This window comes from Desmodus rotundus, chromosome 13 (genome assembly GCF_022682495.2).
Source record: "Desmodus rotundus isolate HL8 chromosome 13, HLdesRot8A.1, whole genome shotgun sequence".
Taxonomy (NCBI): domain Eukaryota; kingdom Metazoa; phylum Chordata; class Mammalia; order Chiroptera; family Phyllostomidae; genus Desmodus; species Desmodus rotundus.
The window spans coordinates 76,589,532-76,616,623 of NC_071399.1; the positions used below are offsets into that span (position 1 = coordinate 76,589,532).

The 27,092-nt window shown below is 38.5% G+C and overlaps 1 protein-coding gene across 1 annotated transcript in view; it reads left to right on the forward strand.

Moving 5' to 3' along the window:
* Nucleotides 1-1,711: 1,711 nt before the first annotated feature.
* The window catches only part of NDFIP2 (Nedd4 family interacting protein 2), a 51,084-nt gene continuing 25,703 nt past the window's right edge, over nucleotides 1,712-27,092 (forward strand). Inside the window, exons 1-2 of the mRNA XM_024568813.4 lie at nucleotides 1,712-2,065; nucleotides 25,066-25,231. Of these exons, the coding sequence (XP_024424581.1) occupies nucleotides 1,748-2,065; nucleotides 25,066-25,231 (484 nt within the window). The 5' untranslated portion in view covers nucleotides 1,712-1,747. The remainder of the gene's footprint in view (nucleotides 2,066-25,065; nucleotides 25,232-27,092) is intronic.

Here is a 27,092-nt window from a genome sequence, read left to right on the forward strand (position 1 = left end):
TACAGGCCATAAGTGATGTAGAAATCTAATTTCACTCTGCTGACATTGGCTGTTAGGTTTTTTCAAAATGATTTATGCTCTTTTTATTTTTCTTAATAACGTTGTTTTAAACCAGTGACTGTTGTTTTGATCACCGAAAGGTGATACCATTTGGGTGAAATTGTGAGGGTGAGCTCTTATACAGTAAAATGATAAATGTCTTATGTTTATTTAAATATCAAATATATTAAGTGAGCTCAAAGGAAAGCAAGAAATTAAAGAAATTTAAATATATTATTACCTCTTAATATTGTTAGTCTATTAATGCTCTCTACCACTATTTATTATGTTAAGATGGCAAAGATAGGAAGAGCTGATGAACGCTTTGAATAAAACTATTAGGAAGGTTTAATTTTGGGGGGGGTTGTTGAGCCTCAGTAAGTTTGTCTTTATCTTATTCTTTCTAATTTAAGCAAGTAATCCGGCTCATCCTTCGGCCTTCTTCATTCCAGAAACCCCCTTTGGCGATGCAGGAGTTAAAGTAAAAAAGATGGCTGGGCTAAATCACGTGGGCTCACAATGTGGTTTCAGCTTATGGAAGGCAGGTCTTTGGGTTAAAAAGGTCATGGACCTATGCTTCCCATCACATTCTTCTGCTCCCTAGAGAAACATGCTCTGTGCCCTGTGGGACATGCACACACAGTAGGTGTGGATTTAAAAAAGAAAAGGGTTCTATGGAAAGTAACCTCACAGGGTGATCTGACCATAAATTCCTAACTGGGCAGGTCATGGTGGGTACCCAACACCCAGGCATATAACTTTAGTGAAAGGTTTTAAGCCAGCCCTGCCCATTATTCCTGTACATCTAGGTTAACACACCTTTGAAATACCGGAAGTAACACCCTTGAAAGGGGTTATTAACCATCAAGAGAGCACATAATCTTAACAGTAATCCAATCCCCACATTGCTTTCTCTAATTTTCTTTAAGTCCCCTCATTAATATCAAATGCATAAAAGGAGCCGCAAAACTATAACCTTCCAAAATATTTGAGAACTTGTTAACTGGCGTATGTCAGCAATTAGGCTCAGATGAAAATTGTATTCTAAAAATTGTCTACAAGTCTGGACATTTCTATGCCGACATGGGTCACGTGTGGTTAACCACGTACTGAGAGTGTCTTACGTTACACACTAAGTGATTCCTTGCTGTCAAATCTTTGGATTATTAATGTATAACCACAAAAATAGTTCCTATCACTTCATAATTTTCTTATATCCTCCCAGTAACCTAGGGCTGTAGAGGCCTCTTTCCATGGTGAGTTATGAGTATGGCTGAAGAGTCCTTTTTGGATTCTTACATCTTTTAGTGCCAAGAGGAAAACAAGAACAAAAAAAATATTTTCAAGATAGCTCTTATCTTACTGATGATGAGCATTTTATAAATGTCCTAGAGATGGATCTCCCTGCATTGTCCTAGGCCTGGTGAGTAATAAGGGGAAATGCTGGTTAGGTGGCAGGTCCCCAGGTGTCCTAGCAATGCGTCCCCTCCTTCCTCCACGTCTGTTTGTGCCTGGAGTGATTGTGCACAAGCCTGTGCCTGCGCGAAAACCGCACAAGAGAAAGGACCAATCAAGGACGGCGATCTCCGCCCTCCGCCTTTTGCCGCCGCCCACTCTCGGCCGGCTGACACCTACACAGCTCCCAGTGATTAGTCTTACTTTTCCATCTCCTCCCACCCAACCAACGCCCCCTCCACTCGCGCTGCGGATGGGACGCCGGAGGACCAAGCAGGCATGCGCGACCATCCCGAGCATGCTCAGTAGCGCTCGCGGAGCCCCGGAGCTTCATCCTGCCGCTGCTGACGCGGAGGTCTCCGCGGCTGCCGCGGGAGCGACAGGAAGTGAAGCGGCCTGTCCCGGTGACCGCGGAGGCAGAAACAGAGGCGGAAGGGACCCTGCGGCGACGTCGTCGTCGACAGGGGTGACGGAGGGGGCTGAGCATCTAGGGGACTCGCCGGCTGGGCAGCCGGATCCCGAACCGGGCAGGATGGATTATCATCAGCCGGGGACTGGCCGCTACCAGGTGGTGAGTTCCTGGCCCCCGCCCCGGCCTCCTGCGCCTCTGGGGGATCCTCGACTGTCTCCCACCGTGCCCCCCTAGAGTCCTTTTTCTTGGATTATTCCTGGAGGGGAAGTACTGGCTTTTATTTTCTTTCTCTTTCTTCCTTTTTTTTTTTGGTGGCTCTTCTGGCCGGACCTGCTTTCTTCACATCTGGGGAGCCTGTCTCTGCACCTCTTGGAGACCCTTCCCTCCCGACCCATCTTCCAGCTCCCCACCCCCACCCTGGACCCGTCTGTACAGCATCCACTTCATTAAAACATACGTTTTATTTATCACTTTTTCTCGATCATTTCCTCATTCTTTGATTCAGACACTTCTGAGACATTCCACTGGATTGTCTGCTGGAAATGGTACGGAGTTCACATACCTGCTGGGAAGGTGATCGCCATCATAAATGGAGTGGGGGAAGGGGGAGGAGATGTAAGCATTACGCAGGGTCAGATGTGGACTTGGCCAAAAAAAAAAAAGAGGGGGAGTTTACAAATTGTAGAACTGTAGAGAGTAGTCGTGATGCTGATATGGCCTCTGAGCTCTAGTTAACCTTGTCATTTTGTCCTTTTCCATTTTGTTAGTACATACTGAAAGCGACTACTCTTTTTTTCTGTCCCCACTTTTTTCTTACCACCATGTGGGGAAATAGGATGTTTTACTAGAAAAATGCTAATCTTGTTTAAAAGAATGGTTTTTCACTAAGTACAGAGTTTTCCAGTTTAGCAGTATAAACCTTTGTATGTTGAAATAAGTGAAAAGTGTACCTCTATTATTTTCAGTGTCAAATTTTCTAATATCCAGGGTCCGGCAGAAATAAGGCCTGGTTTGAGTGGTAGGGTAGTAATGTGGGGGTAATAATTTATAGTTTTAATTTAAACGTTTCACCTAAAATGTCATATGGTGTGCTTGAATGTGATAGTTATGTTAGAGAATTACATGCTTATGATTTTGCAATAAAACATTTTGTAATAAAAAGGGGCGTTATTTGTGCCGGACCTTCTTCTTCCCCCCCCCCCTCAATTTTTCTCGTGGTGTTATTGGAACCCATATTTAAAAGATGGACTCAGCAATAGTTCACTGTTTTGTTCCAGCTGATGGGCAGTTATTAGTACTGTTTGTAACATTTTACAAATGTATACATGTTAGTGGAGATTTCACCTTTGAAAATCTATTTGCATATTTGAAACTTACCTGTGAACTAAGAATTTCAATTAATAAGTGCATTTTGACAAGTGTGAATACTACTGAAAGTTGAAATCTCAATATAAGTTTGAATTTTTCTATGGCTTAAGCTTGTGATCCTTCCATTTAATCTGGTTTACATCCTGTAAAAACCTCCAAATGATCCATGTTCTGAAATCTTTGGAAAGTTATCATTTTTTTTCCAGGGCATTTTGGAAAATATTGCTTCCAATGTGTAAGGAATTTTTTGAGTTCTCAGTGTATATGGGTTTGGTTGTTTTATTTATTTTTTAAATAAAAAATAAAGGTATTCTTACTTTTGCAGACGATAACAAAAATAAAATGCATTAAGTAAATATTGAATATTCTTACCAGTGGGAATGGTTCCTTTTTGTAATCCCTGTTCTGTCCTGTTCCTATTTGTTTTCCTGAATGGCATTAACTGATTTGAATTCTTTCTCTTTGGGGATTTTGTTTATCAGAATTAACCATGTTCTCATACAGAAATCACTACTCAGAACATTTTTAACTGACGTAGCTGTGCCGTACAATAATTCGTTATATTGTTACATTTGCTTTCAGTGGTTATGACTAGTTAATACTTAATTATTAGTTAAAAAAAATTTCTAATACCAAAATACTGAAGTTTGCTTTCTTAATTTTAAGGGTTTTTTTCCCCTCTAAAACTCATTTCAAAATACGTGGACAATATCATTTATTTTTTTTTTCAAACTGGAGATGACTCCCATATTTGAATGGGTGGAGGCATTCCTTCAGGGCAGAGGGAAATCAGTTCTGAAGATAACTACTGACTTTAAGGAGGTGGGACAGGACCTCAGTTTGTTTTCTTTGTAAGGCAACGTGTTAAATTTGGATTTTAATTGTTGTTACTACATGTTCATTTCACCTGGTTTTGTTGAAATGGCCTAATCAATAACTCTAGGTATATGCCAGAGAAGCAGCTGAATTGGTTTCCAGTAAAGTATTTATCTAGGGACTAATCTGCAACTGTGGCTTACACAGTGACCACAACTTGTGTAGTTTCCTTTTGCTCAGTTAAAAAAAATAAAAATAAACTCTGGAAAGATTAATAAACTTGAGCAATGAGGAATTTCAGTTGTAAAGTTGGGGACAGGCAGGCATGCTTAGGGATGAAATGGTATGCAGTGTTAATTTGTCACATATTGAGAGAGTTTAAATTTAGCTTTCCATACTGGAAAGTTATTATTGATGCTCAGGACCATTATTAGATCGACTTAACTACCATTAACCTATGCACAAGTTTTTTGTGGAAAATTGCTTTTTTTGTGGTCTCTTCCTTTCCAATGTTAAATGGGTCTGAATTTTGTTAAGTAAAGCAGTGGCTAACTACAAAAAGCCTTGATTTATTACCTAATTTCAGAAAAGGCTGGGACGATAGGTAGTTTCATTGTGTTATGGGATATTCAGTTTTGTTTGGTAGGAAATGAGCGATGTTGCTGAACTATGAAGTAGTTGACGTGGCTTGAAGCTGTTAGGCTACATTCTAACTTTGATCTGTATTTTAAAGGATTATGTGCCTGTAACAAGCTGACTACTAAGATTTCAAAGGTACTATTTTATGTAGAAGTTAAATTGGCACTGTATATTTTAGTAGTAGTTTCCCAAACTATTCCAGAATGATGATGATAGTTTTAGAAGATTTGTAACATATATTAACATAATAAAACACATATTTTCATATTAAAACCATGAGATATTCTGAAGATGATGGTTTGAATTTGTTTAACCTAGCTCTCCTTACACCTTGGCCACAGATTTTTAAAGAAAAATTTAAGATTATGTTAATATTTCTAAATTTTAGTTTTCTATGAACATAATGAAGTATTCACACTGTGAAGATCTAGGTACTTGGCTCTTTTTTTAGAAAAAAATTGATTTGAGGGAGAGAGAGACATTAATTTGTTGTTCCACTTAGTGATGCATTCATTGGTTTATTCTTGTATGTGCCTTGACTGGGGATTAAACTTTGCTCTTTAATCTGGAGAATTAGAGTTACTCTTGATAAATCAGCTGGGAAGGAGGTTGATTATTAATGGTTAAAAAATGTGTTAAAGCCCTGGCTGGTGTGACTCAGTGGATTGAGCACCAGACTGAGAACCAAATGGTTGGTTCAATTGCCAGTTAGGGCACATGCTTGGGTTGTTGGGCCAGGTCCCCAGTTGGAGGTACATGAGAGGCAACCACACATTGATGTTTCTCTCCCTCTCTCCCTCCCTTCACCTGTCTAAAAAAAAAATAAAATCTTTAAAAAAAATAAAGAAAATAAAAAGACAAATGTTAATAAACCATTTAGTAATTATAAAAATAAAAAATGTATTAAAGTCGTCTGGGCTTATATTTAAGATGTTCTATTTACAATTTGGCTTAGTTACTTAAAGCCTTAAAGCCTCAATTTTCTCATACTAGTACCTACTTCATTGGTATTATTATGAGAATTATATAATGTAATATATGTAAAAGATACAAATATAGAGATGGGCACATGAAAAATAAATAGGAATAATGTAAATTATAAAATATTGAAAATACTTCAGTTTTTGCTGATTACCACCTTTGTGTCTTGTTTTATTTAGAACCTGAATATCAACTAGTTTTTTGTTGTCCATGTCAAGAACTGTGAAAAGTCTTTAAGATTTTATTTTACCATATTTACAAGGTAATAAATTAGTATGTCAATGTTTCATGATTGCTGGCAGAGAACAGGAGACTCCCCAGGTCAGAGACAGATGATGTGATTATTACTCAGAGCATAGCAAGCTGCATGATCATCAGCATATTTGTGTAGGTTTTCCTTGCAGCCAGGACCCAGGAGGGTGATGGGGCTAGATGGATGCACTAGTGGGTCACAGCTGAGGAACTCAGGGGCAGGGCCCCGCACTTTTTAGCAAGCAGAAGACAATGTAGCAAACAACAAGCAAGCTAGTTACCTTCCCTTGGGAGCGCAGTTAACATGTGGTAACCTTCACCTTCTGTGTTGCCTGTGTGGCTTATTACAAGAATTCACTCAGTATCAGGAAATAGATGAGCTTTGTAGACTGCCACACTCAACAAGGGTGTGCAGGGCCACTCAGGCCCATGGTGGACTGCCTTGCCCAATAGAACATGTTCTGGATTAGATAATAAATGTTGATTTTTAAGTGCAGTGATTTTTCCCTTTTAAAGAAGGTTTGTAGTCTTTTACTGTATGTTGGTCTCTAGTTATTGCCTTCTTTTCTTGGCCCAGCTTAGTTCCTTTGATCTTCACTTGTTTGTCTCCTTTGAACGTATCAATATTCTTTATCTGGTTTATATTCTTACCACACCTTTTTTACATCATCAAGGTTGCCCATTGCTTAATATAATAGATACTTTTCAGTTCTTGTTTTACTTCATTTTTTGTTACATGACACTAAACTTTTTCCTTGAAACTCCTTCTTTGTTCCTGATATGAAGAAACTTTCTACTCTTCTTTGACTTCTCTTGGTGAACTTATTTTGTACTTCTTACATGTCGATGCTTTCTATGGCATATACTATTGTGATAGCCTATTTACTACTTTTTTCCTTCATCTGACCATCTTCCAGTGTATCTTTCATGTGCACTGCATGAGTCATGTTAGTGACCTCTTACTGAATTCCCCCTTCCTCTACATTTAATATTAAGTCTTTCAAATATATAGAAAAGTTGAAAGATTGTACAGTTACCTAGTAGGGTCTACAGTTACTAACAGTTCTGTATTTGTGTTACTGTATATCTCTCAATTCTTATTTTTTGATACTTTCAAAGTAAGTTGCAGATATATGTGTATGTCACTATAAACTGCATGCTTATCATTAGCCTAGAGTTTAATATTTCTTTATGGTTCTTTCTCTTTGGGGTCAACCTGATGCATAGTGAAATGCGTCTTACTTGCCTGTTGAATGAGTTTTGATAAATGCATACACCTGTATAACCCACATAACTTTCAAATAGAAAAGGAATCAGCAAACTAAGTTCCAACTTCTGTTTTGTAAATAAAGTTTTATTGTAACACAGCCATGTCCATTCATTTCCAGTGGCAGGACTGAGTATTTGAGGCACAGTCTGAAAAGCTTGAATCAATATTTGCTATTCTGCTCCTTACAGAAAAATTTTACTGACCTGCCATGTAGAACATTGCTATCACCCTAGAAAGTTTCCTCATGGCCCCTGCCTTTCAATTCCTGCCTCCCACATGATCGTTATTCTGATTTTTTGCACTTCAAATTAGTGTTGTCTATGCTAGAATCATATAAATAGCATCTTGTCTGCAAAGTTGCTTTCACCCTACACCAGGGGTGCCAAACTCATTTTCACCGGGGGCCACATAAGCCTCGCAGTTGCCTTCAAAGGGCTGAATGTAAGTTCAACTCCTTAACAGTTAGGAGTAGTTAAATGTATCCAGTCCTAAAATTATTTTGGCCCTTTAAAGGCAACCATGAGGCTGATGTGTCCCCTGGTGAAAATGAGTTTGACACCCCTGCTCTGCATGAAGTTTTGGAGATTGGTCCATGTTATTGTGTATATTAGTAGCTCATCTCTTTTTATTGCTGAATATTATTTTCTTGTATAAATTGTATGGATATGGTACAGTTTATGCATTGCTCTATGGGTTGTTTCAATTATTGGCTATTATGGATAAAAATGTTAGGAATATTCTTACACAATTTTTTAAAAAGATTTATTTAGTTTTTGATGGAGGGGGACAGAGGGAGAAAGAGAGGGAGAGAAACACTAATGTGTGGTTGCCTCTCACATGGCCCCTGCTGGGGACCTGGCCTGCAACCCAAGCATGCGCCCTGACTGGGAATTGAACTAGTGACCCTTTGGTTTGCAGTCTGGTGCTCAATCCATTGAACCACACCAGCCAGGGCTTACAGAAAATTTTTTTTTGTGGACATGTTTTCATTTCTCTTGTGTAGAATTACTGGGCAATAAGGTTGGAGTATATTTAATTTTACAATAAACCACTAGACTTTTCCCCAAAGTAGTTGCATCATTTTGCATTTCTACCAACATTGAATGAAAGTTTTGGTTGCTCCACTACCTTTCCAAAATTTTGGTGTAGTTAGTCTTTTTAATTTTAGCTATTTTTGTGGGCTTATTGGATTTTTGAGGTATAACTTTCTGTTCTAAACATACATATTCCTTTAATTGACCTTCCTATATTTTACAGTGCCTTATCTTAGCAATCTCCGCCCCCCTTAATTTTTATGCACTAAGTGATAGAGTCCAGGACCTACTTATTATTAGTTATTCAACTATGATGTATTCTCTCTTTCTGGTTTAATTTTTTCCGGTTTATTTCTCATCTAAGGTTCTGTACCACACCCTTCTGTTTTGTTCCCTCATACAGTCCTGTTCTTTAATGTAAAAACTTCCAGACTGTAATTGGAAGAAGGAGGCGTGGTGAATTTCTTGCATTTGTCATCAGCATCAAGGCAGAGGAAAAATTGATAATCACCATATTAGAGAACTTAATATATGGAATCATGTTTTTGTATGTCTTTGTACTTCTAAACTGGTGCTTTTTCTCACAGGTGCTTCAGGGTTCTAAGTACCTCGTGTGAGATTTATGCTTAAGTTAATGTATGGAAGAAGTTTTTAAGATATCATCGATTAACTATAGGACAAAGGCCCTATAACTCATGTATTCACTTACATACTCGTGTATATAATAATTTATGCAGTATTTCTACCAAATCCTGTTTTAGGTGCTGGTGAACAAGACAGTTAAGTTCTTGTCTCATGGCTCATACTTTGGTGGAGGAGACAGATAAATAAATAAGCATACTTTCAGATAGTGATAGGTGGTTTAAAAAAATGAAGCAGTTTGATGGAATAAATAATACATTTTGTCAATACTAGTGTAGTAGTAATTGAACAATAACGACTTTGCATTATGTCAGTAATACGCTGAGAACTCTGCTAAGTGCTTTACACACACACAAGCACATTTAACGTTACGTTTAAATAACTGGAATACATTTTGCTTACATTTATGAAGTGTAAATTTGCTGACAAGATCATTGTAATTGAGTCTAGTCTATGTACCATGTGATCGTAAATCATCCTATGTCTGTTTTCATGCCATGTTGTTACGGTTTCTTCAAAAGTTTGATCACTTACCTGGAGTTGTGGGTAAATGTTAAATGCGAGCTGGGCAATGCAGTGGTCTAAGATTTGCTCTCAGATTATTTCAAGATTTTGACTTGCTTGCTTTTAAGATCTGCGTGAACATGAACAATTTAATATTTTAAAAGTTTAGGAATGTGCTGTGGTTTAGATTGCCCATTACATTATATAAAGCAGTTGTGCTGTCTGGCAGAGGCTTTGATAATAAGAAAATAAACCGAAAGGGTTTTACCTCTGCGCTAACTTCGAGGCTCTGAGGATTTGTCTACGGTTGGATCTTGGACTGAAGAAATCCGACAGTGACAGTTTTTATAGAGCATTTATTCTCACTTGGGTGGAGCTTTCATTTATATGAGCACGACTTTTTGTGTGCGTGTGATTTCCCCAAAAAGGGGAGGGTGTTGAAATAACCTAGAGACCCTGTTAAGTTTTTGTTTATAACTTTTAGAAACAAAACAAGCCTCTGCTTACCTCATCCCTTGCTTGATTTGTTATTCATGAGCTGTGAATATTTGAACTATAATACTTTCTGTTCTTTTGCCCCACCCTTCTTAATCTCCCACTTCAAACCATGGTCCTCATGCCTTCTGTCTTTTGAACATATTCTTCCCAATTTCTCTTTTCTCCTTCCCTCCACCAGGACTAATATCTGTTCTTTATCCAGATCTGTTTAAATGTTCTTTTCAGAAAACTTTTCCTCACCTTCTTGCCTCTCTACCTCCATTTCCCACCCTTTAGTGCCAAGTTCTGGGTTCTTTTAACACTGTACATTTAAACCTGTCGTTGTCCTTACTCCATGGTGTGTATTCAGTAAACTCAGTGGGAAGTAGGGTTTGGCGCTGTCTTGTTTATAACAGTATATAATATAGTTTTAGGCCCGCTATAGGTGCATAGTAAATAGTACTTATTGAAGAAATAAATGAATGCCTTTCCTGAATGATTTCCAGACTATGCACGAGGTTACTGGTATATTATGTTTATAAAGTGAACAGTTCTCTAGAGTTCTATTATGTAACAGTAGCAGTGTCTTGGCTAACTCACACAGTGTTGATATTCTTGATATCCATAATTAGGGTATGCATTTTGCTTTTAGAGTTGTGCCAAGGAATCTGTTTAGATGAATTCTCGTATTATGTAATCCCTCATCTGATTGGTCGCTTGCAATTGCAAGATATTTAACCATGGTTAGGTTATTTGGTCTACCTATAGGAAGAAGGAAAAACTGTCTCCAGATGTTAGGGAAGTGCAGTTAGTGATCATTTTTTAGCCTTCTAATTTTATAGCAGATGGTCCAAAGGAGAGTCTGCGTAAGGTCATGCAGCAAACCTTAAAGGACAAATTTTATTTTGTTACTTGGAAAGCTGTCAGCCGAGTTAAAGCCAAAGATCCTGGGACACAGAACTTTCATTGTAGTTAACTTTTATTCATGGTGACACCAGACCTGGAGAGTACGGATGGTACGGCATGGGTCAGGTAGTCACCCAGGTAGTAAGTGAACCCTGCTGATTGTCCAGAACCACAGTTCATCGTAACTCACTGGGCCCAATTCAGCTTTTGGACACGGTTTCTTTCACCAGTGTGTATGTGCATATATATGTTTTTTAAATCAAAGTAATGCAGGTGTGCTTTCACAAGTTTGAGTACCGAAAGACAAGCAATGAGAAGTAGCCGTTTCCTTTTCCATCCCTGTTGTCCTCCAAGCCTTTCTCCTCAGAAGAAAGCAATCTTTAACTCTTGAACGGCATTAATTCTGTACTTAAAAAAAAATCCTCATCAGAGGGTTACGTTTATTGACTTTTAGAGAGAGAGGAAAGGAAAGAAAAACATGGATGTGAGAGAAAAACATTGATTGGTTGCCTGTGTACGTGCCCTGACCCGGGATTGAATGGGCAGTTTAGATGTGTGCCCTGACTGGAGATTGAACCTGAGAGGTGTTGATATATGGGCCGACGCTCCAATCAACTGAACTACCCAGCCAGGGCTTAACTCTATTTTTAATATATGCATATATGGATCTTCAGCTACTTGTTGATTTATTAATTTTACTTCTGTTGCTTACATGTCCTGCTTTCCCTTCTCAGGTCATGTTCTTCGTAGTCTCACCTATTGGGTTCAAATCATGGCCCGTCATTTATAGGCACTGTAACCTTGGGTCAGTTACTTACCCTCTCTGTGCCTTATCTTCCTCATGTATGAAGTGAGGATAGAATAGATACCCCATAGTGTTAATGTGAGGATTGAATATATGAAAAGCATCTAATTTTTAGTTAAATCAGAAATTAGTGTTTACATTTTACAGATATGAAAAAACTGTTCATGACTGAGTCAGGTAGTGTATTTTGTATAACTAAATTTTTCATGGAGTCACCTAATTTTTAAGTCTTTATTTTTCTGTGTATCTGTTGTTAATTCTTTGCATATCCTTTGGTATTTTTCAGAATTTGCTCTTCAGCTATATTTTTTGCATGGTCAGATGTGTCAGATAATTATCAGTTACTTAATTTTGTTCTTTGAAGACAGTGTTCCCGGAGCCCTCCGCCCTCACTGTTTCCATCTGTCCTGTTTGTTCTGTAGGCCTGATGCACGTGCCTTCATCACTTCGCTATGTGGAGCCTCGATTTCTTGAATTCTCAATCTTTCCCTGCTTCTGGTTTACCCCCTAATATTACCCCCTAATATTTTCTGTAGACTTCGTAAGAAAAGATGCCTGGGGGTTAAAAAAATAAAATTAAATTAAGGTATTGAATTTGTTGGCATCAAATTCATAATCTCTTGTTATCATTTTGATGTTGTAAGTCTTCTGGTGGTAACCCCTTTTTCATTTAGGGATTTGCTTTCTCATTTGTTTTTTCTTTAATGGTCTAGCTATCATTTTTGTCAATTTTGTTTATTTTTTCCAAAGAATAGCTCTTGGCTTTGTTAAATGTCTATATTTTATTTTACTGATTTCTGCTTTTACCACATTTGTTTACTATTTCCTTTTTTTGTGGTTTACCTAACTTTTTATTTTCCAGCTTCTAATGGTGGGATCTTGGTTATTGATTTTAGATTTTTTTCCCCTGATACAATCATTTTTCCCTAATATAACATCCATGGAACAGTTTTTTTGCTATGTCTTGCAAAGTTTGATATGTTGCATTTTTGCTTTCAGTACAGATGTTTTCTGATTTTTCTTAGGATTTCTTCTTTGAACCATACATTACTTAGATGTGTGTTAAATTTCCATTTATTTGGGATTTTTTTTAAGATAATCTTTTTAACATTTCAAGTTTAATTATTTTGTGGTAGGATAATATACTCACTGTAATCTCATTCCTTTTAAATTTATTTAGTCTTGTTTTATGATCCATTATGTTTATCTTGGTGATGTACTATGACAATAAAGAGTGCAAAGTTAGGTTTGTATATTTAATATTAATGGCATCACTTCATATAAAATGTAGAACTTGGTAACCATGTAGGTCTCTGTACCCTGTGCCCACCTTGACCTTACCCTTGTCATATGCATTATGTATGCATTCATTCAAAACCCCAACAGTGTTAGTTTTTTAAGTAGTAACACATTTTTAAACTTAAAAGTTCTTTTATATATAACATTTATCACTCCCCATGCTGTCTTCATTCCTGAAGAAACATTTCTCTTGAATATTTTCAGCCATAAGAACTACTTTTACCATTTCTTAAAGTGCAGATCAGCTGTTAATTCTCCTACCTTATTTTTATCTGAAATATCTTTATTTTGCCTTTATTCTTCCAGTATATAGGTACACATTGTGAATGTAGAATTTTTGGCTTATTGTCTCTCAGCCTTTTAAGATATTGTTCCATTTTCTTCGGACAACCATGGTTTCTGCTGAGAAAGGTATAGTTACTTGAATCATTGTTTTTCTGTATTAAATATATTGCTTTTCTGAGGCTGCTTTCAATAACTTGAAGTCTTTCATTATTAGAAATTTCATTCTGTTGTGCCTAGGTGTGGTTTTCTTTGAATTTGTTCTGTTTTAGCTTCGCTGAGGTTGAATTTATAAATTTGTTTCCTTTACTCCTTTGAAGAATTAATGGACATTATTTCTTCAGCTTTTTTCCTGCTTTAGTCTCCTTTTTTGTTTCCTTTGAGACTCATATTACATGGTTGTGGTTTTTTTTTAATCCTTTAAATTTTTAAAAAGTCCATGTAGCTCTTATTTAATTTTGAATTATTTTTGGTTCTTTAGAATGGTTAAATTCTATCAATTTAAATTCACTGGGTGTTTCCTCTGTCATCCTCATTGTACTATGGATCCTATCTGTTGGGTTTTTTATGTCATATGTTTTTTGTTTCATTACAAAATTTCTCTTTGGTTCTTTTTTCGTTTCTCTACTGAGATTCTCTGTCATTTCATTGATTTCAAGATGATTTTGCTTTGCTTCCTGGAATAGCAATAATAGCTGCTTTAAAATTCTTGTAACTATAATCTGAGAACTGGCATTTCTTGATTGTCTTTTCCCTGGAGAGTGATTTATATTTCCTAGTATTTTGTATTTCTAGTAATTTTGGATTTTATCGTCTTCTGAGTGTTGTGCTGTGCTGCTCTGGGGGATATAGATACTTTGTTTTAGAGGCCGTCAGCTTAGCTTTAGATTCTAAGTACTGTCTCACATACTGTTGAGTGGTTCAAATCTAAGCTTAATTTCTTGGGTCTTTACTAATCTGTTTTGGGTAAGTCCTACACATGCATCGTTCAAGGATTAGTGATTGCCCTTCACTTTCTGTCCTGCCCAGGCTCCATTCCATCCTTCCTCTGGCTAGAAATAGCAAGTTTTTTATTGGGGTTTTAGCCACTTAAGTTGCGGTCTCTCTCCTTAGCTGTGGTTCTGCCTCAGAGCAAAGCTGAAAAAGGGAAAAAAAAAACCAAACAAAAAACGGAGAAACTCTCATCCGTTCAGGTTGCTTTTCTCAAGGTTTTAACGTCCTTCTACATCCCTGGTTTCTTTAAAAGTTCAGAATGCTTTAGGTAGTTGTTTTCGTGTATTTTGTTCCAGGTTTATATTTGCGGTCAGTGGGAGGACTGTCCTGCTGGAACTTGAGCTAATTGTAGATTTTGAGATTTTTGTTTTTCTACTCCTTGCATTAACTTTTCTTCTGATATTTTTGTTTTGTCTTTCTTTCCTGTTGGAGATGTTTTTATTTTTATTTTATAAAGTTGGGTGTTTCTTCTCTGCCTATTTAGGTCCTACGAGTTGTGCTTTGTGTGCTCTTGACTTAAGGATTGGTGGGCTTCAGTGTTGCGTTATTTCTTGGTAGGCCAGCCTTTTCCTGGAGGGCCTCCCGAATGTCAGTGTCTATAGTTTAGTTAGGAAGCTGTGCCAGTAGTTCAGGTAAGGGATAATAGTGGCTTAGATTAGAGTAGTAGCATTGAAGAAAAGTAGCTGGGTAAATTCAAAGATGTGTGTGTGGTGTACTTACAGCATCAGAAGTAATCCTGAAGGTAATCTTGTGGCAGGGTAGATAACTACACGTAAATTGTTATTGGAGGCGTCTTGAAGTAGAAAGAGCCTGAATTTAGCGAGCGAGCTCGTGCCCTTCCTTTTCCCCTCTTTTTTCCCTGCAGGGGTGCATCTCCTAAACTCTGAGGGGTCTCACGGAACTTGTAACCAGGGGAGCAGTGGGCACCAGCAGCCACAGCCCGTCCTGGGCTAACCCCCTGAACCTGTCGCCTTTTCTCTGACCTCTCAGTGAGCTAAAAACAGCCCTGCCTCAGCTCATTCTTTCCTGTAACATTTTTGGAGAGCCAAAGGAGCCCCACTTAAGCTGTCTCCTTTTGCTTCTATCCTAAGCCCTTCCTTTTTTCACTGTTCCCAGCTATAATAAATGTACTCTCATAATTAAAAAAGAAAAAGAAAAGAAAGTCTGGATTTAGAGACAGTAAAACCTGATTTGAATATTTCTTTGAATATTTCTTTGCCCTTAACTAGATGTGTCAATTCAGTTATTTAAAGTTTGTTCCATCCTACTCACCTTAGAGGGTTATTTAGGGACTAAACTAGATGATACATATAAAGTGCTTTAAAAAAAACCTAACATTTATTGGGTTTTTACTATATCAGATATTCTGAGTATGTACAGGTGTTCATTTTTGTACTCTTTATAAAAACTAAATGAGAAAGTAGGTCCTATTTTATAGATCATAAAAATGACGCTCTGGGAGGTTACAGAATAAGTGCTGGAACCTAGGTTTGGGTCTAGAAATGTTTATTCCAATGCCTGTGTACTTAACCAGTATGCTGCTTATTCTTAGTCCACTGTTGGTGATAGAATAGGCTCAATATTTGAATAGGCCCAAATATTTGTACCAGTATTTTTGTTTTTTCTGTTTATCCGATAAATGCCTGTTTTCATTGCCCTTGTTAAAAGCAAAATTAATGTGTAATGAAATACTTCCATGTCATTTTCAGTGTTTTAAGTATGCTAACTAATGGTTTCTCTTTAAAGCAAAATTGTCTCTCAAAATGTAAAGTTACAACTTAGATTGCTAGGTTTTTTCCTCCTCCAAAACTAATTGGTAAATTTATTTATTTCATTTTATTTATTTTTAGAGAGAGGGGAAAGGAAGGAGAAAAGGAGAGAAACATTGTTTGGTTGCCTCTTGCACGCCCCCTACTGGGGGCCTGGCCTGTACCCCAGGCATGTGCCTTGACTGGGAATTGAACCGGCGACCTTTCTGTTTGCAGGCCGGCACTCAATCCACTGAGCCACGCCAGCCAGGGCTAAATTTGTTTTATTATGTGTGCTGACAATTAGAATTTGAATTCTATAGAAAACTACTTACTCAGCTTCTCTCTGAATACTATTTTTGCTGTGATTTCTTCAGAGGCACAAGTTACAATATATTTTTGTCTTGTGCATGTTTACTTCCAGTGCAAACCAATGCAGTAATGGAATTCACTTGTGTAAATTTTTAGTGGAAAATGTCAGTCCTGTCAAATTTTATGGAAAACCTTGGTGTAACATTGTTTTTGTGTTGACTTTTGTAGTACTTTTAGAAATGTGGCATTATAGTGGTCATTTTAATATGAGAATTAGTATCATTTATACAGGAATAAAGAAATAAGTATTATTTATACAGGAATAAAGATATATGGGCTTGTGATTGCTAACGTTTTGAGAGAGAAACAGAGAGAATGTGTGTGTGTTTGTGTATTTGGCTGCTGCGCTCATGAACTTACTCAGCCTGCGTGTACATGTTTATCAGCCAACTTTTGAGGGCTTGTTTTGGCATATAACACTTTGATGGATGAGCCCTTCAACTGTTGCCTGCAATGGCATCTTGGCATTTGCTCTGCTTCCTGGGTGAATCATCAACAACAGCATGTCCTGGTAGTTGATACTACTGTATTTAGTTTTACTTGGGGATTCTGTTCTTAGCATCGCTGTTTGCTGAGGGAAGAAGAGCAGAACTTTCTCTAAAGAAAGGTGTTATTTCAGGTCTGGTCCTTCTTGGCTCCCTGGTTTACCTATAATAGAATATGTAAACTTTTATTTTCCTTTATTCCCCGTGCTGCAGCCCTTGCCTCTGAGCTCCTAGTTGTTAGAAGCTTAAAGTTCTAGGGCTTGATGGGTTGGGATTTGTATCTATTTCCTGCACTGAATACAGTAGCTACAACATATTAGTGGTTTAGTAAAGTTGGTTGAGTGACTGGTTGGTAACTGACTGACTGAATGAAAATGAATGCATCACAGAAAGATTAGACTGAAAGACCCAATCAAGGTTATGCAGCTAGGAGGTGGTAGATCTGTATCTTAAATTAGATCTTCTGGCATCAAATTATCTTCTTTTCCAGTCTTGTATAGCAACTACTTGATCATCTAAAAGAATGAAACAAACAAGACAGTTCATCATACTGATTTTTTAGATGACAAATGAATGCTTGTAATTGTAACTCTAACAATGTTATATGGAGTTAATTGGCATATGCCCTTGCAAATGAAACCAATTATATCCCATTTAGTTCTCTCTGGTCTGTGTGTTGGGGGCAGTCTCCACAGCTCTGGATTCAGTGTTAGGTAAGAGTAAAGTTGGCAGAGGAAAATCAGGGTCCCTATAAAATGAACGGTGAATAGTCAAAGGTAGGAGGAAAAGCAGAGGGGAATAGTTCTCTAAGGAAAAACCATTTAGAACACACTCAACTGTGTTGAATGTATTAAAGATTTTTGGTAGAGTGAGGGCTGAAAAAAGGTTTTTGGACTGAACAATTAAGAAGGTCAGTGAATGTTCTTAACGAGAGGCTGTTGAAGTGAAAGCCAGGTGGTAATGGCTTAGGGAGGAAATGAGCATTGGAAGCGCACAGAACGATGACAGAGACATATTTTTTTCTCTTAGGGTGTTTGTCACTGAAGGGAAGAGGGAGGGATGGAAATAGTTTGAAAAGTACCAAAAAAAAGTTTTAATTTAGCTGGGGGGCAGGATTTTTTCTTTTTTAAGTATGGCGTGAATAGAGTATATATGTGGGTAGAGAGAAAGAAGTTAGTGGAGAAAAAGGAGAGATGTTATTTAAAGGAAAAAGGATCCTTTGGGAGGCAGAATCTTCTCTGTACAGTTGTCTGGCATTTAGGAGCAAAGAATATAAGTTAGGCTGGATGCCATAATGATAAATTTAGAGATGCAGGGGGAGATAAGTTGGAGGAATTTTTGCTTGAAAACCTGTTTTCCTCTGTGAAGTAGGAAAAGTTTCATGGTTGGAAGTGGGGAGTAGGAGAGCAGTGAGCTGAGACACCCACCATGGTGGTGACTGGTTCTGACAGCCCGGCTGGGATCAGAAACTAAATTTGTACTGGCACCAGTCTACACAGTTACCGACGTGTTTTCCTCCCTCTACCAGGGGATAGTAGACTTGTCTCTGGTTGGGTCTCAGTGGGCTAGATGTGGCAGAGGGTGTGGGAACTGGGAAATGGAGGGTGAGTGTCATGCAGGTTTTTCACTGCATAGTCTAGGCGACACTGGCTAGGAAGTAACCAGGGGGCAGCAAATGGAGGGCCCAAAGAATGGACAAGACAGGATGCAGGCAAGGGAGTGAGAAAGATAAAAGCTTGGAGGTTGTAACCTGGAAGTAAAATGTAGAAAAAAAATATTTTCTGGTAGAAGCAATTCTAGATCAGGTCAGGGAAGAACTGATGTTAGTTATTGGACCATTCAACTCTGGATGTTATTACTACTTCCTGTCTTACAGTTGAGGTGTTAAGTTGGTTTATCCATCTTGTACTATATATAGTAGGATTTAAGTTAGAGGAGGTAATAATGGGGGTATGGAGCTGGCTTGTAAGTCTTCTTCACTGGGGATTGTTTGGGCCCTTGCAAATATTAATCAGATCAGGAGAAGAGATGGTCTGGTGGGCTTATAGGCAGTGTGAACTTAAGAGAGGATCTTGATCTAGAATGGGCAACTTCCAGAAAATCTTCCCTGTTTTCGTGTTCGAAGATAAAGGGGGCTTTGTGCAAGGATTAACATTCTTGTTTGAGAGGCCTTTGTGGAGTGGAGTGTGCCATCCAAGAAAAACTGGATTTTGATTAAAAGTGGAAAAATCAATTTGTAAAGTGACTGAAGGTGTAGAGGTTTTTAATGATCATGTTGGGCTTCTCAGCAATAGAGTGGAACTTGTTAGAAGCTGGATTGTAGAGTTTTCAGTTACCTGTTTTTATACAATATAGGTTTCTATTTCCTTACCATGTATTTTGTTTTTGCTTTAACTTTACTTTAAAATAACTTTAGACTTATAGAAAAGTGTGGGGAAAATAGTACAAAGAATTCCTTTATAGCATTCACCCAGTTTCCTTAAATGTTGACATTTTATTACATTTGCTTTGTGATTCATTCTCTCTCCCTCTCTCTATATATAGTATAATACACATATACTATATATAATATATGTACACACATACACACTACGCATGTATTAAACATTTTTTATTCTCACCTGAGGATATGTTTTTATTAATTTTAGAGAGGAAGGGGGGTGCAGAGAGACACAAACACACACATCGATGTGAGGGAGAAACATCAGTCAGTTGCCTCCTGCACAAACCGCAACCCAGCATCGAACTTGTAACTTAGGTGTGTGCCCTGATGAGGAATCAGACCCTGGAGTGTGTAGGACGGTGCTACAGCCAACTGAGCCACCTGGCCAAGGTCACACTTTATTTTTTTCTGAAACATGTGAAAGTAAATGGCAGACATGTTATCCCTTTATATCTAAATATTTCAGTGTATGTTTTCTAAAAGACATTCTCTCAAAGTACAGTGCGATTATCAAAGTAGTTAACAATGAAACATTGTAAAGTAGCAACATATTTCATCACTTTCTCTACTTACGCCTTTTATAATAAAGAACCCCCTTTTTAAGATCAGAATCTAGTTCATAATTAGATACTGTGCTTAATTATCGTCTCTCTCAGTATCTTAGTTTTTTTAAGGATTTTATTTATTTTTAAAGAGAGGGGAAAGGGGTCGGATGGGGGAGAGAAAGAGGCAACTGATGGATGTTTCTCTCATTCTCTCCCCCTTCCTCTCTCTAAAAATCAATAAAAAACATATCCTCAGGTTAGGATTAAATATATTTTCACCCAGTGGGTTTAGAATCATTGGTTATTATTGCCTAATAGAGTCAAATGGTGATTTCCTAATTCTGTCATCCATTCTACATTTATTATTTATAATTCTATAAGGAAGAACTTTTCTTTGCCTCCAATTTATTTATTTATATCAGGAATTCATGGGTTTTATTTTATTCTATTGATTGTAATGTTACATCATCATCATCATTTATTTTGAGGCTCAGGTCATTCCAGATTTGACTCTTTCGTCCGTCTGTCCCAGTGTCCTTGCAGCACGTCCCTGTCATTTTTGTACCTTCCTACCATGTAGCGTTTAGATACTGAGAAAGTATCTGACACCTGAGGTGCGCTGCCTACGTCCAGTGTACTCCGTGACTTTGTTTTGGTTGCTGTCACTGCAGAAAATGCTGCTTCTCAAAGATAGGATGTTGGAAATGGAAGCAGGCTTTTCAGTGTTTTTGTGGCAATCTCAGGATATTCCGCCTTGACTTTAATCCCCAACGTGTGGGGATTTGAAGTTGTCTCAGACGTATGTTTAAGGCCACCGTCATTTGCAGCCTCAAGCAGTTCAACGTCTAGCACAAAGTCAATTCACCTGGCTTATTCACAGTAAGGAATAGGTCGTGGATCCGTTCCTTTCAAGTGTGGGGGCCTTTTGTGCTTGGGGAGTAATGCTCAAACTCTTTTCAAAGCTGAGATGGGTGATCACGCACAGCTGGGAGAAGGTGGTCCTGGCTCAGTCTCTTTCAGAATCTCTGCTGATGTTTGAAACATGTCAAAATTCCCAGTGTTCACTTGTCACCCCCATAATTCCAGTTTGGCTTTGAATGCAGCCACTTTATCTTCCAACTTGAACACAGTTGGCATTCTCCCCTGGAGTGACTTAGTCATCAAGTAGGTTGAATATGTCACACAAGTAAGCAAGTTGTGCAGCCCATTTTGTGTCACTGAAATGTGCTGCCACTGGTGACTGTTTTTCTCATAGAAATCTCTGGAGTGGCTCTTGTAACTCAAAAACTGTCCAGTGAGCTACCTTTAGAAAGCCATGCCACTTTTCTGTATAAGATTTGTGTGCTCTGCGTTCATCTCTTCGCAGAACTAAGTGACCCGACATGAGTTAAGGGCATGTACTTTACCGTGGTTGATAATTTTAATCACATCCCGCGAAAAGAAGCGTTAAGTTCAGGTGACATTTTTCAGCTTGCCAGCATTTCTCTGTGGATGACACAGTGCATAGACTCACATTCAGGAGCAACCTCTTTGACCCGAGTAGTCAAACCAGAAAGCCGTCCAGTCATGGCAGCCGCTCTCTCCATGCACATGCTGACACAAAACGACCAGTTCAGATTTCCTGATAGGTAATCATTCAGAGACTTGAATAGCTCTGGAGCTGTGGTGTTGGTTGGCAAAAAAGTGCACATAACATATCCTCGTGCACGTCTTCCTGAAAAACACATTGCACAAAAACAAGCTCTGTTGCCCTGCTGTGAACATCAGTACACTCATCATCCTGGATTGCGTACCACAGTGACTCATTAACCCTCTCTGACAATTGCGCCTCAATATCCTCTGCTATTTCATCAGTTCATCTAGTTATGGTGTGAGCTGAAAGAGGAACACGTGCCACCTTTTGAACTGTAGCCTGCCCTAAAAGTTTGCGACAGATGTCCTTAGCACGAGGCAGGCTCAACTCTTGACCAGCAGTAAAGGGCTGCTTAGCTTTAGCAATGTGGCTAGCCACTAAGAATGATGCTCTCAGTGCAGACACATTTGATGAAGGGGTGGCCCTCAATAATTGCTTCTGTTCTTCATGTTCACGTTTTTTGTTTTTTAAAAGTCCAAAGGCTTTTTTTTTTTTAATTGCAGGGTGCTTGGTCTCTGTGTGGTGAAGCAGTTTCGTGGCTTCGATGGATAGCCAGTCGCCACACACTATACATAGCCTGCTCGGAGAATGTGAATCACCTGTTGCAATGACCTGTACTTTAAATAGAATTCTTAGGGTTTTCTTTTAAATACACCTTTCTTTTTGTGGCAGTCTTAGAGTCTTCTTGTGTCTCATCATTGGGTCTTTCCCCCTTGGCAAAGAAGGACTTCAGTGACATTTCCTTTTTACTTCTTTTGGCTGGCTAGGGTTATCACGTGGGCTTACCAAAACTGTGACTGAGACAAGTGCGCAGTGCAGGAAAGAGGCCCCTCAGGTAGAAGTGATAAATAAAATAATGGGCAGGACACGTGCAGACTAAAATAAGTGTCAGATTCTGACTTAAAACCTGCCACCAGCTTAAGTACATCAACTCACTTGCCACTATAAAGCCTGCCACCAGATGAAGCTTAATTGTCATTTGCCACTCACTGATAGGGTTTTGATATGATTCTGCAAGCAGTAGATTTATTATGGTCTCTGTGCAGTCAAACCTCTCTGCTAGTGATAATCTGCATTTGCAGCCGCTCCCTAGTGCCAGCATCACCTCCTCAGCTCCACTTAAGATCATCAGCCATTAGATTCTCATGAGGAGGGCAAAGCCTAGATCCCCTGCCTGTGCAGTTCACAGTAGGGTTCTCGATCCTATGAGAATCGAATGCTAATGCCGATCTGACAGGAGGTAGAGCTCAGGTGGTAATGTGAGCAATCGGGAGCTCCTGGAAATACTGATGAAGCTTTGCTCACCTGCCCCACTTGCCTCCTGCTGTGTGGCCCCAGTCCATGCCCGGGGGTTGGGGACCCCTGCTTTTGAGAATGAAAGAGGTGGAGAGAGTGTTAAATTGAGTGGGGCCCTGCAGCAGTAGGTGTAAAGCGGGACTGTCCTGGGATAAACAGTGTGTTTTCATCCTAGTTATATAGTAGCCTTTGCTAGATAATCATCTGACGTCTTCCTAAAGTATTTGTTGCCCCACCCCACACAAACTAGTGTTCTGATAATGACCAAGTTCTAATTTAAAAATTAAAAAAGTTCTTTTGTTGAGCTTAAATAGATCTCTTTGCAAGTACAACTTTTCTTCCCAGTTATGTCCTTTGGTATTAAATATAGTCAGAAAGTGAAGGGGTTAGTCAGAGACCATATGTGAAGGTCTGTCCAGAAAAAGTCCAGCCATTGTTAATATAACGAGAATGGTTTGCATGACATCAATATAACGTGGCAGCCAAGGAGAGTGGACTGGAATGCACATGTGTGAACAATGACTGCCAACTTCACTGTACTAGTCAGAGGGGGTGGTAGATGCTGTTGAGTGAGCATGTGTACTGTGTGGCCGTAGCATTCATTTTTGGATGATTCAGAAGGCTGCAGTTATGGGCAACTGGTGATTGGCAGCTTCATTATGAAATGTGCCTGCTTACACATCACATCTCGTACAAAGTTTTTTGGTGAACCATCAAATCACTCAGGTGACTCAGCTTCCCTACAGCTTAGATTTGGTGCCCTGTGACTTGTGGTTTTTCCCAAAACTAAAATCACCTTTGAAAGGGAAGAGAGTTCAGACCACTAATGAGAGAGATTCAGGAAAATACAACAGGGCAGCTGATGGTGATTGGGAGAACTGTATGAGGTCCCAAGGAGCCTACTTTGAGGGGAACTGAGGCGTCATTGAAAAAGAATGAATCTTAACCACTTGTGATAGCACAGATGGACCTAGAGAATATTATGCTCAGTGAAATGTCAGTCACAGAAGGACAAGTACCATGTGATTTCACTTATATGCGGAACCTAAAGAACAATATAAACGCACAAACAAAACAGAAACAGACTCATAGATGCAGAGAATAGACTGATGTTTGCCAGAGGGGTGGGGGAGAGGTTAGGGGACTAGGCAAAAAAGGTGAAGGGGTAGAGAAGTACAGATTGGTAGTTACAAAATAGTCACGGGGATGTAAAGTACAGCATAGGGAGTATAGTCAGTAATGTAATCTCTATGTATGGTGCCAGGCGTTACTGGAAATATTGGGGGAAATACTTTGTAAAGTGATTGTCTAACCACAATGCTGTGTACCTGAAATTGATACAAAATAATACTGAGTGAAAAGAGTGAGTACACTTTCGAGTGAATGAGAAAGTGAAATGGAAGGTCTGTGCTGCAGTGCGCAGAGACTTGACTTCGTCACTGGGTTTTACCGTTGGCATGTATCAGATGTTCGCTATAAATTACAATTTTGTAAAGTGAAACTGAAGATTTAGGTAGAGCACTTGAAATAAACTGGTATGTTCTACTAGTTCCAGAGCATTGTTTCTGAGGTCATTTGCAAAAGTATTTGCAATTATTTTAGTTATTTGAATAAGTCGTGACAGCCTTTAAAAATGAGTAGGTCTTTCTGGGGAGCACATTTATGGATTAAGGAGTTTAACGTGTGAGGAGCTAGAGGAGAGCTGTTTTGTGATACAGGATTTTTCTCTTTAGCATATTTCATCTGCATTTGCAGCATTAATCGTAGATTGGAAAAGTGGTTTACTCTTTTTGACGCCTTTACTGTTAATTTGTTTTAGTCGATACTGCTTAGTGTCTGTCTGTACTCTATTTTTATTTGCCTTTTCTTGCTCGTCTAACATTTTCCTGCTGAAAGTACCATGACAGATGACTACATCAGGACTTCTCCTGGGCACCTTGTAGTGGGAGACAGGGGAGACGCTTTGTGACACCAGGGCCGAGTGCTGCTGGTCAGGAGCCAGGGCATCTCGTGCTGACTTGGTGTTGTGGTTGTATCATTAGGGTTTTACTTTTCTTTGTAATAGACAGTAATTGATGTATGGTAGACAGTATTTACTTGGGATTGAATTAATCTATTGTAATCATGAATATTTTTTCTTTATAAATTCTTAACAATTTGAACTTCATTTTGTAAAGAAACTAAAAATTCTAAAGTTCTTACTGACTGATTAGGTCTCTTTAAAATTTTTTGTTCATCTTTTTAAATGCTATTTTACTTTCTTTACAGCTAAAAAATGATCCTTTGCCTGAAACAACCTTTAAAAATAAGTGTAAATTAAAAAAAAAACAGAATCACATTAATATTTCTTGTATCCTTTGTTCTCTTAGCTTCACAATGAAGAGGATAATTCAGAATCACCTGCCGTGGAGCAACCGTCCGCTTCAGCCCCAACAGCACAGACCGTGCGGACCGTTCCTGCAGCATTAGTGCTCGACACGGACCCCTCTCCGCCTCCTTACAGTAGTCTTACTGTGGAAGTACCTACAACTTCAGGTATTGTGTTTATTAGGAGACAACTAGTGATGTTTGTAATAGTGTAGGGTTTTAGTTCATTTGTTTTTCACCAGTATGGTTTTGTGCAATAATCTTGTCTATTAATGAGCTTCTTAAGAGGTTTTATGATTTTTTAAAAACAATGTTTTCCCAAGGACGGTTTATACATTAGTTGTCTCATACTGTTCTTTTCAAAGTTTAATTGAGCCCTGGCTGGGTAGTAAGTTGTTTAGAAAGTCATCCTGATATGCCAAGGTTTCAGATTCGATCCCCAGGTCAAGGCACATGCAAGAATCAGCTAGTGCTTGCATAACTCAGGGGAACAACAAATTGATGTTTCTTTCTCTCTTTCTGTCCTTTCCTTTCTCTCTAAAATCAGTAAGTAAAAATTTAAAAATAAATAAAAATTTAATTTAAAAGTGTAGTTATTTAAACTTTCTTATGCTTACTAGAATCTATTCCCAATGGACTAGCATATAACTTTTGGAAGAAATAAACAAACATATATATACACACAGACGTGCATATATAAATAAATGTATACATACATATGTATATGTATGTGTGTGTCTACTTATATAGTCATAAAATAAGGTGTTCATGGGGAGTGTGAGAATGTGGTACGTGTTCCCAGAGCTGTAGGGTGTGTATGGGATACTGTCCCGTACACATGGTAATAATTCTTGGACACAGTGATTCCTGCTTGCTCCTTGCTCATCTTATCCTTTCAGTCATTCTGAAGAGCTACCCTCACCTATTTCTCAGGCCACAGTTTGCATTTCCCCCCCAGTAACACTAATTGAATCATTATAATGTTTTAAATACGATCTTGTATACTATTATAAATAACCTCTAAATATTTTCTACATTTATTATGAAATATTTTAAAAATCAGTTACTGAAAAAATTTTAATGTGAACAGCCTCCATCACAGTGTATCGTCTTTCTTATCTCTTACTCTATGATAAGTGTCGTCCTCCTCTCTCAAAGTCATGCTAGCTTTCTCCGGTCATCCTTTTTGCTTGTCCAGACTTTATCTAGACCATATGGGATATGTAAAAGACCCAGTATTTTTTACACCACATTTGTTTGCTTTTTCATGTAATTAGTGAAGATCATCTCCATGAAGGTGTTCTCACTAATTAAATTAATAAAGGCTTACTCCTGTTTGTATATAATATCATTTGATTAATGTGCTTGTTCAGCACCCAGTTTGATGCAGTTTTTATGTTGATTTATATCAATTTTATTTGTTTGGCTATAAGATTTAACAGCTGGATTGGTGCTTTCTAAAGTTTATTATGGGCTAGCTCTTCTTCATTATTTTGTAAGTTTCCAGAGGACATAGTACAGTGAATTTGCTATCCTAGATTAAAAAAAGTATCTATTAATGCTTGATGTGTATGAATGATGGAAGACACTAAGAGTGAGATTGCAATCTCTTTCTTGTGATGACCATTGCTATGCTGTGTGCCAGAGTACCTCAAACTTACTGGAGTGACGTAACAGTAATTTATTATTATTAATTCTCATGGTTTTGGGGGTAGACTAGGCTCTATGCAGTTTTCTCTCAGGGTCCCATGTGATTTTCATCTGATGGTGACTGGGCTTGGAGGTGTCCTGCAGGCTTTCCTACTTGTCAACACGTTTGGTGGTTGACTCGGGCTTTGCCTAGGGCCTCCGATGTGGCTCTCACCCTCACCTGGTCAGGCCTCTTGTGGCCTGGGCTTCCTCACTGGATGGAGGCTGGGTTCCAAGAACAAGCATTCTGCGAGACAGCCAGATGGAAGCTAAATCACTTTATGACATTGCCTCAAAAGTCACAGTGTCACATTTGCCACATTTGGCTTGTTAGAAATGA